Source organism: Lissotriton helveticus, chromosome 9, assembly GCF_964261635.1.
Source record: "Lissotriton helveticus chromosome 9, aLisHel1.1, whole genome shotgun sequence".
NCBI classification, from domain to species: domain Eukaryota; kingdom Metazoa; phylum Chordata; class Amphibia; order Caudata; family Salamandridae; genus Lissotriton; species Lissotriton helveticus.
In genome coordinates this window covers 1,076,441,283-1,076,454,742 of record NC_136070.1, presented here as the reverse complement: position 1 = coordinate 1,076,454,742, position 13,460 = coordinate 1,076,441,283, and the positions used below count along the sequence as shown (strand labels likewise).

General features: G+C 47.1%; 1 protein-coding gene across 4 annotated transcripts in view; it reads right to left on the bottom strand.

Moving 5' to 3' along the window:
• The window catches only part of PPM1M (protein phosphatase, Mg2+/Mn2+ dependent 1M), a 242,076-nt gene that overhangs the window by 49,866 nt on the left and 178,750 nt on the right, over nucleotides 1-13,460 (bottom strand). For all 4 annotated transcript variants that reach the window (XM_078661457.1, XM_078661456.1, XM_078661458.1 and 1 more), the window contains exons 7-8: nucleotides 3,998-4,116; nucleotides 2,985-3,048 (exon numbers count right to left, since the gene is read on the bottom strand). In XM_078661457.1, the coding sequence (XP_078517583.1) occupies nucleotides 2,985-3,048; nucleotides 3,998-4,116 (183 nt within the window). The remainder of the gene's footprint in view (nucleotides 1-2,984; nucleotides 3,049-3,997; nucleotides 4,117-13,460) is intronic.

The window sequence follows — 13,460 nt, the reverse complement described above, 5'->3', positions numbered from 1 at the left end:
AGGGGGCCTTTCCCTGAGAGGATTTTATGGGCAGTGCAGAGTGCCTTACAAGTCACTCTCTCCCGCACTGGGAGCCAATGCAGCGCCTTCAATGCCGGTTTCGCTGATTGCGTCCTCGGGACATCCATAAGCAGCCTTGCCGCTGCATTTTGGACCTGCTGAAGGGTCTTGAAGGTGGATTCAGGGGCGCCCAAAAAAATGGCGTTGCTATAATCAAGTCTAGATGTTATAAGACCCTGAATCAACAGCTTCCTCGATGTTACCGGTAGGAGAGGGAAGATTTTTCGAGCCGACCGAAGCAGGGCATAACACACTCCTGCGGTTTTCTTGGCTTGGGTGCGAAATGACAAGTCTGGTTCTAGCCAGACTCCCAGGCTCTTAACCACTTCTTTGGGGACCGGGAGGTCACCCATGCATCTCGGCCAGCTAATCGAAGGGAAAAGAGGAGTTTTACTCCCAAGCAGCAATATTTCCGTCTTCGAACTGTTCAGCTTGAGGGAAGATTCTTCCATCCAAGTATGAACGTCCGACAGGCAGGAGTTCAAGGTGTCCGGGTTGTCAGCCAGATGGGATAAGGAAACCACCAGCTGCGTATCGTCTGCGTAGCTGACGATTTTGATGTCATATGGGGACACTAGGTCCTCCAGGGGGGCCATGTAAACATTAAATAATGTAGGGCTCAGGGAGGAGCCCTGTGGCACTCCACACTGGAGGGGAATTGATTTAGAACTCTCACAGCCATCCCAAACCTGGTAAGTTCGTCCGGAAAGAAAATATCTCAGCCACTGCAGGGCCACCCCAGACACCCCTACCTCAGCCAGCCGCTTCCTGGCTGAGGTAGCCGCTGGGTTCCTTCCTCATGGTGTGGGCTACAACTCCCTAAGGGGAGGAGCCGAGGTGTTTTGCAAAGATGAGCGATGGAAAAGGGGTAGTGAAGGGCAGAGTGCAGAAAAAGAGTTGGATAAATCGCCATGGGTCCACGTAGACTTTATTAAGTGGCCTATGGGATAGAGTTTGAAAAGAGGACTAGGGATTAATATATCATATCCCTCTCTGGGATATGCCTCATGTACATGATTTCTTGACTCCCTACTCATTCAACAAGGACTTTCCAAAGTGGAGACCTCAGGGATGCATGACGCATCTGTGTGCTCATTACCATTGTGCCCTTTTGATCCACTAGTGTCATAGTCAATCAGAGTTTGATGTGAGGATCTTGGGGGTCTATCTCATGCCACTGTGCTTGATGTTTACACCGTGGAGTTTATAGATGAGAGCAAGAGGAATGCTTTCCCTTGTCACGTAGTTCAGCATCTGCTTCAGAGTGCAACCAGCCTCAAGGTCCATGCCACCAGCAGGTCCCATACAATCCGGTACTGCAAGCAACGCCCACCACATCACGACTAAGTATTCAGCACATTACTGGTCAGATTAAGGCCTCAGTATTTTCCTTGCCTCCTCATTTATTGCAGAGAGGGTCTTAAGTCTGTTCAATGAGGCTGACCTTTTGTCCAAGGGCAAAATACTCATGGATGAGAAAGTTAAACTAATCGTCGAGCCTTCACAAAACCTCCTTATTCAGGGATGGGTCAGAACATCGGAGCTCAAACACTTCTCTCAAGACTCTACATCAAATCTTCCCACAAGCAAGAAAATCCTCCAGTAGAAGTCCAGAAAGTCAGTGGGTTCCATGAAGAAGCTGCATCATACATGGGGCAACAGTCCGGGCCGGGCGCAATAATGCACCAGTGTTAGGTTCCACTGGTTTGTGTCTTCCTTACTGGACATCGTGACCGAAACAACCCGGGGATGTGCCCAGTGCAGATCTTAAAGAGGTTTTTAGGGACTTCCCAACCCATTCTGCCCCTTAGCTTCCACCAGCCACAGGACACTAGGCCTTTATGCAAACGGTCTAGATTGGGCTGCAGAGGTAGGCCAACACCCAACTCACCTCTGCTTCTTCGTTCTTGCGCCTGAGAGTAAAATCAGCAGTCGAATTTCTCAATTTCTGGCTATGGGACCTTCAAGAATGCCCGCAACTGCTGCTGTTCGTATTACTTAGGAGTGACGTGTCCCACCTTCCCCAACAGTCTACCATACGGATTCAGACATCATGTAGTGTTTAAAGGGCAGAGAGGAGGCTTGAACCTCAACAAGCATTGCCAATGCTGCCAGCTCCACCAGGACACCTCTGCTTGCTCCGCACTGCCCCCAAAATACAGGGAAAGTGATGGAGCTGTCATGCCATATGCAAATCAGTCTGACCCTGTGCCTCATGGGAGCAGTCCAGCCCAAACTTCGCACTGGACTGTTCCTATGAGGCACAGGGTCAGACTGATTTGCTAATAGCCATGTCTGAACTGGGGTGGCAGAGTGGGCTAAAGAACGGTGATGGATCAAACCCAGATCTTTTGACTGGGTGTGAGTGTTTGATTGGTTCAGATGCTCCGTCCATCACCACCCCCTTTTGTACCGCTTTGGCCACCATAAGTGTGGCAGGATATGCTCAGACGTGAGTCCCTTGCTCACTTTGCCACTGGATTCAAGCAAGCCGGGCTGAAGACGGCTGGAATGCCAGAAACCGGTCCTCGGAAGCTTGTTTCCGGTCCAGGGAAGGCATGGCTTGGCAGTTCGGACTGGACTATTCCCATGAGGCACAGGGTCAGACTGATTTGCATATAGCCATGTCTGAACTGGGGTGGCAGAGTGGGCCAAAGAACGGTGATGGATCAAACCCAGATCTTTTGACTGGGTGTGAGTGTTTGATTGGTTCAGATGCTCCGTCCATCACCACCCCCTTTTGTACCAAACATCCCACCAGCATACTTTCTATACCTAGAATTCTGAAGCAAAGCTCTCACGTTTGCCCTTACAGATAGGAAAAGGCACTCCATAACCTTTATAATGCTCTTTTTAACACATCTCGTAAGCCCATCTGATATGAAATGTAGCAACCCATAAGTACAAAACCATTAAGTGATTACCCTTCTTCCTTGCCCATGAATTAAAGGGTACCTCAGATCAGCTTCATTCACTGTTTTGTAGCCCCTGAAAGACAGAGTAGGAATATCTGAGGTATATTTTTTTCTCATGTTTCATTTGTTTCAGTAATGTAATTCTCATAAATAATAACTAGTATTGCAAATTCATGAACAACACAACATCCACACTTTTATTCTCAAAATGACTCATCGCCAAATTTGTTCCTATTTGAATAAACACTCAGCACATCAGTCAAGACAGACCCCAAAATAAGCATAGGTGAAACCCTAGAGTCAGAGAGCAGAGGCTCTGGAGCTATCCAACCACCTGTGCTCCCTCCGTGCAGTAGTGAATATGGGGAGGGTTCTAAGTTAGGAAAAAGGATAATCATGAACAGAACTACAAAATAAAAGGGCTCATTGTAGTTCCACCACAGCTCATCGCATATCCAGCAACAGAGGTTAGTGGTCCACTGTCAGTCTTTAAGCATGTGGCATCACAATCCTGCCTCTCCTGAATCAAGAATCTCACTGAAGTAGAAAACGAATCTGGAAGCTTCCTACTGTCCACTGTCTTATCTTTAAATATTTGCACTCCATCTGCCTCCGTGCAAGACTCCCAGATGAATTGTATTGGTATACAGTACAACACAGCCGAACCTACATCATTTAACTTTTTATCACAGTCACTTCAATCTTACTGCATCACACACCAGAACTGCAGCACTAGAGCCCTATCATCTCCTCAGATTTCCGCACTTGTATTTTCCTACACGTCACCAGAAAAACTCAAATTTCACTGCATGCAATCTATTACACCAGTAATAACTCCAGCTCAGTCTTACACTTCATATCTCATAATTATTACTGCACCTCACAACTCACCTGAAGTATTCTAGTTCCAGCACATTATTTGATGGAACAGTAGCCCACAACATCAATTACATACAAGCTACCTGTCATTCCTCACAAGCAGTCCCACCTATCAGTTTCACTTATTTTTTTTTTTTACTTACCAGCCATCCATGTAGTAATCACGACAAAGCACCTTCTGGCCAATCTCTTCTCTTTTAAGTCTACGTGGAAACTCAAACCGTGTAAATTCATCAGCCAAGAGTTTAGGATAAATAAATGCCTGCATACAAAGAATTAGGTCTGGGTTGAGACTTACAATCTATAATTTGCAGTACAATCAGAGACATTTACTCTTACGTTTGAAGATAATATGGTCAACGGACTGGTTGTGGATGAACTTGTGTAATTGCCAATTCTGTGCAGGGATGGTCCTATACTACTAAAATTTTTGGGCAGTACCTATTAAATCATTTTTTCTTAAAAGTATCTATCCCCATGACCTGAAATGGCAGCCACAACATTTCTCCTAATGTTGCGGCCAGCCAATCAGCTTGCGAGCTCCCACAGGTACATTTACATTTACATTTACAGGAGCCTTTTGCTCCAGCAGAAGCAAGGAAGCTGATGGGTAAGAAAAACCCCCTCAGTCAATCAGATTACTGTATTTTCTTTTTAAGTTGGGGATTGTGGGAATCTACAGAGCCTTATGCAAACTCAACTGTCAAGATATATAAAGTTTTTTAACCTTAATTTCGCAAAAACTACTGATAAATGTACACCAAATCACAAAAAGCCCACTTTCTAGACCAAGATCTAGCTTTCTGACAAACTTGGTGTAATTTTGTTCAGCCGTGTTGGACTTGGCCCTTCTGGCATGTTCACCCCTAAACTTTTTGCTTTTAATGGTGACCTGGTGATGGTGATTTTTGGGTTCTGCGCACTTTCACTGTGTCCCAGTGGAAAGTGCGTGCGCACGGAGTGCATGTGGTGAGATAGGCCTGCCCTCCCATAGGAATGCATGGGGAATGTATGTGTCCCTGGTAGTTCCTGATGCGTGGGGTGTACAGGCTCGAGTCTGGTATGTGTGGACTCGTGTGATTGAATGCTGCGAAATGATGTATGCGGCATGAATGTGTCTAGTGTGGAAGTACCACTTCTAGACATGGCTATGTGTGTGCAGTGAGGGTGCTGGAGCGTGATTGGCTGGAGCGTGATTGGCTGGAGCTGGCTGGCATGCCAGGCTCCAGGATGTCTGGATGGGTCTGCCCAGTGGTGAGGGGAGGGCTGCACCTGGTTCCTGATGGGGCTGAGCTTTCCCCACACAATGCTGGCTCCGCCCCCTGTGGTGCGTCTAATGACCCTAGCCCTGCCAGTGAATGAAAAGGGTGATTGGGCCATCAAGGGTGCTCCAAAACCAGCTGCGACTGGTTCCTCCCCCACCCTGCACCTACAGACAAAGGTTTCCATAGTATAAAAGTGGGGCGGTGTCCCCACACAAGCTGTTGTCTTCCAGGATCTTGCCTGAGGGGGGCTGTTGCTGTGCTGGGCGCCAGGAGGACCGCCACTTGGACTGTCTCCCTGCCTGGAGACCCAGTGAGCTGGCTCTGGGCCCAGCCTTGGCCCCCCCTGCCTGCCTAGAAGGACTTTTGCTGAGCTTGTGGGCCTCTAGCGCTTGGGGAACGCTTTCTTTTGTCCTAGCGCTGGGAGCGCTGTATTTTGTCCCCACAAGCGCTTGAGAGCGCGTCATTTTCGTCCTAGCGCCGGGGAGCGCTTATTGGTGGAAGCCGGTGCCCACCCGGCATTTGCCCCGTTCTTGGCCGATCTTGGAGCCCCCTGGCAGGTGCCCACCCTGCCAGGGACATTGCCGCCCAAGCGAGTGCCATTTCGCTTTTATTGGTGAAATTCCCGGGAGGCTACCCCGGATTGCGGCCAAAAGAAGTTCCCCTCTGCCTCAGCAGCGCGACCCGGAGCCTGGGGGCTCGTCTGCATGAGGGTTGCCCGGCAACCAGGACGCTGGTGTTCCTTTTCCCCGACGAAGGAAGCAGGAAGTCCCACCCCCGCAGCACAAGGAGGAGAGTAGGGCGGTGGAAGGTGCAGGCGGGGCTCCATTGCGAGGAGAGCCCCGCCGCCCACGAGAGACGAGCCGCCCGCCGCACCAAGCCGAGGAGCAGCCCCAGAGAGAAGAGCTGCAGCATCTAGAGACCGGTGAGTGCCCGGGAAGGGAGGGGGGCGTCGGGGCACATTGCCGGTGCCCGCCCCTCCCCCCTAGTGAAACGCTCGTGGGGGCCTTACCTGTTGTTGAGCCTGTCGAGGCTCCAGTATCCCGGGGCATTAACGACGGGCCATTGTTCTCGAGTCGCCCAGAGGGGGGGGGGGTCCGAGACTCCCACAGAAAGGGGCCACAGTTGTTTTCGGAGCCTGAGAGGCTCCTGAGAGGCCGCAGTTGTTGGAGCCACGAGGCTCCGGGGGCAATTTTCCTTTCACCGTTGAGCGCCCCAGTTGGCAGAGGGCCGCTCCAGCAACTCCGGGGGCAGTTGTTTCTCTTGAGTCCCCAGAGCGGGGACTCCACAGAAGGGTCCAGGCGCTATTTGTTTCACGAGCCCAGAGAGGCTCAAAAGCGCCACAGTTGTTCAGGAGCCCAGAGAGGCTCAAGGGGCATTTATTGATTTCAAGTCCCCAGAGGGGGGACTCCCACGTTGGTGCCACATTTGCTCGAGCCCAGAGAGGCTCAGGGGACAGTGTAATTGTTCAGAGCCTGCGAGGCTTCCACATTGCCCCATCTTTATCTGCACCAGTTGCCCAGCACTTTGTGGGCAACTGCCACGTGTAGGCCCCTGACTCTGGGACACAGGGCGTCCTAGCCCCGCAAGGCCAGTTGGCCTAGGGACAGTCACAGGTGGTGACTTATGTGAGTTTGGCGCAATTGTTCTTTTGATGCACCTCTGAATGTGTTATTAATGCGTCATGTGCCTTGTTCTTACACCTCTGAATGTATTGTTGATGCATCATGTGTTTTCCTTCCTTACACCGCTGAATGTATGTTTATGCATCATGTGTTATGTGCTTACACCCCTACAGATATTGTGATACTTAGGTGGCTGTTTTTCTCCTAGTGCAGGTGGTGCTAGTGAGGTCCTGGTTACCAGTGATTACTGGTTGTGTGTTATTTTGCGCTACAGTGATTTTACATTCTATGTTTTATACTCTAAGTGCTATTTCTAAAAGTATTACTTCTAAAAGTGCTGATTCCTGACAGTGGTCCAGGTGGCCCTGTCTTGTACATATCCCCTGTAAATTCTGCCCGTGCCTGTTGGCACATTTTAAAGTGTGTGTTTTTATCTAATGTGTTTTGGTGTAATACAAAGGCTATTTTTACATATAACCTTGTGTGGAGTTTCCTTTGTGGTGGGCCTGGGTGTTGTTGCTTGGGGGTGCATGCGCAAGCACTTAACTTACATCGCCTCCAAGTTTAGCCTTGCTGCTCACGACACGTTACCTAGAGGGTGAGCAGGGGTTATCTTAGCGTGTAACTCCCTTGCCCTGACTTAGGAGTGGTGGTCTCTGACTGACTTTGGCGAAAGCCCTGGCCAGCCAGGGATACCATTTCTAACAAGCCGTTTTCGCTGTATCGGTGTTAAATTTTTTCTATGGAAAATTGCATAGGGATATTGTATTTTGGACCCCCTTTTGTGTTTGGGCACCAGTTATTAGCAAACCAATAAAAGCTCTTCCTATGGTAACTAGATCCTAACTATAACTACACAGTGGCGCCCACCACTGTGTAATATATTTGCATGAATGTATATTGTCCGGGTATGAAATAGAATGTGTGTTATGTGTGTATTTGGCAAGGGCAATTTATTGTAAAATCTCGCGGTAGACAACATTTTTTGTTTCATTAGAATAGGGACACAACACCGACCCAATAGAGATGGATTATGGGGGATGTAGTGCCTACAGCGACATCCATGGTATGTGACCACATGACTGAGGGAGGGTGCCTACTCTCACCAATGAGAGAGTTGCAAGAACTATTTCAGCCAGAGGGTGAGACTCTGTACTGGGTTCAACGGCGGCATCTGAGGAAGGCCTCATTGGCCGAAATGCATCATGCTTACCTGTTGTTTTCCATTAAAGCCTCCAAATTGGATTCCCCGTGTGGCCTCTTCCTTTCTGCTCAAGGGAGGTTTATGATATATATATATATATATATATATATATATATATATATATACACAGCCCGTCCCGACGTTGTCCGGGTACGAAATAGAATGTATGTAATGTGTGTATTTGGCAAGGGCAATTTATTTTAAAATCTCGCGGTAGACAACATTTTTTGTTTCATTAGAATAGGGACGGAGAAGGCCCAGCTGCAGCTCGTGTGTAATGTCGTTGAATGAGAGAGTTATCAGCCGCGGGTAAATCCGTTTAATGAGAGAGTTAAGTGACAGCGAGTAGGAGAGGCTGTAAATTGTCCCCGCAGATACGCTCATTTGCGTGTTCCCCCGCTTGAGGCCCAGATGCAGGCCTGTTTGGTGTTAGCAGGCGCGTGTTCCCCCGCTTGAGGCCCAGCTGCAGCCCTGGTTGATGTTATCAGGCGCGTGTAATTAGTGTACTGATCCACCGCCTGAGCCCGGCTAGAGCCCTGGTTGATGGTAGCAGGCGCGTGTAATTTCATTGAATGAGAGAGTTCAGTAACAGCGCGTAGGAGAGGCTGCAGTAACGTTACTTAACAGGCCTCCAGGTGAACGCGTTTGTCACGCCCCCAGCACACGGCCACAGCAGACGATCTTCTGATTAATGTACGACCCACATGGCATGAAGGGCGGAACGTAGCACACGCCCCCAGCATTTCTCACGCCCCCAGCGTGCCCCTTGATGCGGCGCAATTGCGTTCACATGGCATGATGGCCGGACACACGCCCCCAGCGTTTTCTCACGCCCCCAGCGTGCCCCTTGATGCTGCGCAGCAACGTAATTGGCACTTGTATGTACGACTCACATGGCATGAAGGGCGGACACACGCCCCCAGCGTTTGTCACGCCCCCAGCACATGCCCACAATGTGATGGCCTTACCACACGCCCCCAGCGTTAGTCACGCCCACAGCACAACGCAGACACGCCCACAAGGGACTACTTTGCTGGCACGGTCCTTTTACCTTTTAAATGTATAGAGGAGTTGGCCTAACGGCTAAGGCGCTCAGCCTCGGACCTGGGGATTTGGGTTCTAGTCTTGATAACGACGCCAAACATCCTGTGATTCTGGGCAAATCACTTAATCTCCCCGTGCCTAACAAAAATGAATGTGTGTCCTCATGTAACATAACTGGTGCTATGTAAAGCGCTCTGATACCTGATTCAGTTCGGGTCAAGTTCGCGCTATATAAAACTCTGCAAAAAATATATATATATGGTGGCCGTCTGCACAGCCTATGTCCTTCTGCTGCAACTGCCTTTCCAACGCTGTATTGGGTGTTGTGATTGGTGCTGTGGTTACTGAGATTACCCGCCTCAAAGGTTTGGGCTCTCTTTATAATATTAGTATGGATATGGATATGGATGTATATATATATATATATATATATATATATATATATATATATATATATATATATATATATACACACACACACATACATACACACATACATACATATATTCATACAGATATATTCTAAGTCTCAAATAGTCATGTGTCAGGTGGCATTACTTGCTACGGATGCCATACGGCATTCTATGGAATATTGCTTCCAGACCTGAATCTTAGTGCTATCTTTAATTGTTTACACTTGTGATCTCCCTACAACCCAGCATGGTGTTGAAGGTTGCTGTGCTGTGCTTCTGAATGAGCTTGGTTTCATATTTTGAACACATTCCAGTGCACCACCGCAGAGGTAGGATTGCATTTCAATATTGCTGAAAACACTACACTGGTTTATAAAGGCTGACAAAGTCTGCTTCAGGGTGCTATGCATTGCATGCAAATTTAATCTACAAGGAAACCGTAGATTATAATGCCCTCAAGTATGATCTGATTTTCGTTCAAAGTTTTCTTCGGACTCCCCTGTCCCACCACACTGGGGCAGCACTTGTAAAGTTCTCTTGATAAATGTTTTACCTACTTTTTCAGGTAAATGGACGGAGAGCAAATATCCTTCGATAAGGATGGTAGATTGGACCTCATTTAAAAAATGAACAGCGGAGGTAGTAGTGAAAACATTTTCATAGCAATACTTGTCCATGTTCACAACATATGTTATGGTCTGCCTACACACTTGATGGCCTGGCCAGAAACAAATAGTGCCCCCCCCCCCACTAACTGTGTACTCTGCAAAGTGTTGGCACCATGGCAATGAATCTTTACAAATTATTCAATATCTTTTCATGTAAAGTTAGAAGCAGTCAGAGGGGAAAGCTGAAGTCTGCATGGATACCACAGCCCTTATTATGTAAGGTCCAGGCTCTGTGTGCTGAACATTGGTCGCAGTTCGCCTGGACCAAAAACAGTTGGCTGTCTGACAGAATGCTGAACTCTAGAGAGGCTGGTCACCGATACGTTCGCAGTCCCTTCTTTTCAACCAGAATACAGTGGATTTGCCAAAACAAACACGATGAAATCATGTCAGCTCAAATTGAAGCAAGGTCATATCCCAGTTTAGCTCTGTATGGATGGCACTACACTAATCTAACACACTAACTCTAGGTTACAGAAATCACTTTCTTGCTCTCCGCGGTCACTGTAGAAGAAGAACAAAACACAACAGTTCTCCATTATTATCTTTTACAAATTCACATGCCTGAATTGTCCCTTGTCATCAGATGCTTCCCAGTCTGGAGTACATGTTTAATAGCAGTGATACTAAACACAAAGTTTAAGATTACAGTGCTGGTTTTCCACAACATTATAAACCCCAGAATCCAGCCAGTGAGGAGGAGAGGCTCTGATCTAGACTTTTTTCAGACTCTTTCTTCGTTCAGATTTTTCAAATCAGGAGTAAAAGGAGGAAGGAACAACTGAATCTCATTTAAAGAGGATAACTAGCGAATCTATGAAAGATGGAGAGCTATAGTTAAAGGTAAGTAACCTTTACATCCAAACATTCCATTACGGAGTCCAAGGCCTAAATTTTGAAAAGACAGCAGTTTGTACAATATTGCAGGCGGGAATGACACTCACTTTATATCAAAAGGTTCAGATGTTCCACCTGCCCTACAAACAGCCTCCACCTTTGCCTGCACATTCAAACAGTAGTGCTTTGTCAATGTCTGAGTGGTCTTACATCTAGCAGCTTTGCAATATCAATAAACAAGATGCATGCAAAGAGCTGAAGCAGCAGTCATGCATCTATGCCAATGGTTCTTAAAGTTTTCACTAGTGTGGACCCCAATTTATACTTTTCTGGAACCCAAGAACTGCTATTAGATCAGTATTGGAATCCAGGGACTCCCCACTAGTCATTATCGGAATCCGGGAACCCCGGCCTAAGCAATTTCGTTTATTTGAACTGCAGGAAAATACACAAAATTACTGACACATGCATTCACCAAATAAATTATTAAATATTTTATTTAATTCCCATATATAAAACATTTCTAAATTTTAATGGAAAGGTTGGAGCTTTTTTTAAATTCAATGTAAGCCTCCCATTGTCCATAGTGTATTCTGTTTGATGGTCTTGCACTCCTCCCACGAACCAATCTTACGATATCAACTTAAATTTTAGCCTCCAATTTCAAATTCCTTCACATTTACAAAACGTTTTTAATTTGACCATTTAATTCTTTATTGATACACACTTTTTAAAATCATTACTATTATTTTATTCTCTCAGCAGCCGCAGTCCCCCTGAGTAGGCATCCATCACGGACCCCGGGGGCCCTAGACCACGGATGAAGAATTGCTGCTCTAGACAAGTATGCCCTGACCATTCCTTAAGGACATTGTCCAGCTGGATTGACAGAGAATTATGCACAACGCTATGCAGGGTGCTATGCCCTTTTTCGACAAGGTGTACCCCCTTGTTAGAATTTCCAAAACATACTAACAACTGATCTGATTTTCTAAAGTCCTTAGTTTTATTAAAATAACCTATTTTCATATCCAAAATGTGAAGTGGCCCGTTGCAGTGTGCTGTAATAAATAAAGCAATGTCAGGTGTTGGTTTAGGAAAAAAGACACCAGCACTTTCAGGTCGAAATGTAAATTAGATTCCAGGAGTAGTTTATGTCTCTGCAAAATTGCAGATATGGTTCTCAGATTGTAAAAATCTGAAATTAGGACTGTAATAGTCTGTAAAGATGCACAATGGATGAGTCAAAAATGGGGGCGCAATGTTCATAGAACTACAATGAAGTTCCTATTCATAGAAAAGCAGTCCACTCCACATCAGGAGGAGTTTAGAAACTGGGGGTGGGCTTTAAGCAAAACTCATATATATTATTTAATACATTTCTGCAAGAAGATGGACTCTTTGTTTGGATGTCTTTGATATCGAGAAACGGCTGCCAAATGGAGTCTAACAGATGAGTAGCTAAGTCCTAATTCAGGTAAATGTGACCGGTTCAGACAAAGTTTGAGACGGACAGATAGTGAATCAAAGTTTTTGAATGTGACCCATACCGAATCACCTCCATTTCAGCACATATATTTTCTTGCAGACTGTTCTGGCTACCTCCAAAAGATGTACAGTTTTACAGGCGATTGGATAGGACTTTCCAGCCACGTTGTAATGCAAACTATGTCCCTCATGTCTAGTTAGCAACTGAGGATCCGGTCTGAATAAACTTTGTGTCTGGTGTTCTGTGAACCAGTGCTTTCCACGGTGACGGTGACGAGTGAGTGGACATTTCATATTAAGATGAGTGACAAATAGGTTCCATTCTTGAGTATCTCGGCACTGAAAGCCCTACTATAGTTGTCTGTCATCGAGTTTCCACAGATGACAAGTTCAGTTGTCCTCCGCTGACAGTGACATTTTGTGCCCGAGTGCCCAGTGCCACAACTGTTAAGATTCCTTTTATCAAATGTGGTACAGCACATCTTATTGACTTGGATTGTCGGTACTCATGATGCTAATGAGAAAGGCTTTGCTAGTTAATAGTACTGCCCTGGGTTCCATGCTTATATGTAGAGCCACTATCTGTGTTGTTCAAAGTCGTACCTTGTAAAGAAGGCCTCTGAGGTTTAGAAGAACTGAGTTCTTCCTAATTAAGGGGTCCATTAGGATGGTGGACGGACAAAGTTCGTCCGCCATCCTGTCGGGGGCCGGTACCGTCCGCCACAAGGGCGGAGGAACCGTGCCCCCAATTAGGATGCATCCGCCACAGTGGCGGGTGCATCCCGCATTTTTAACATTGCGGCGGACGGTGCTTAAAGCACCGGCCACCGCAATGTGAAAAATGCTTCTTGTGCGTTTCACAGCACAACATGACAGGCACCGCGCGGTGCCTGCCATGTTGTGCTGTGAAACGCAGGGGGGTACCATAGGTACCCCCCATGTGCACTCCCCCCTTTAACCTGGGGGCCCGCAATGGGCCCCCAAAGCAGGAACTGTATGCCTTTTCGTGGCGGCCTTGCCACCACGGAAAGGCATTCCTCCCAGGCCACCATATCAGGCCTTTTC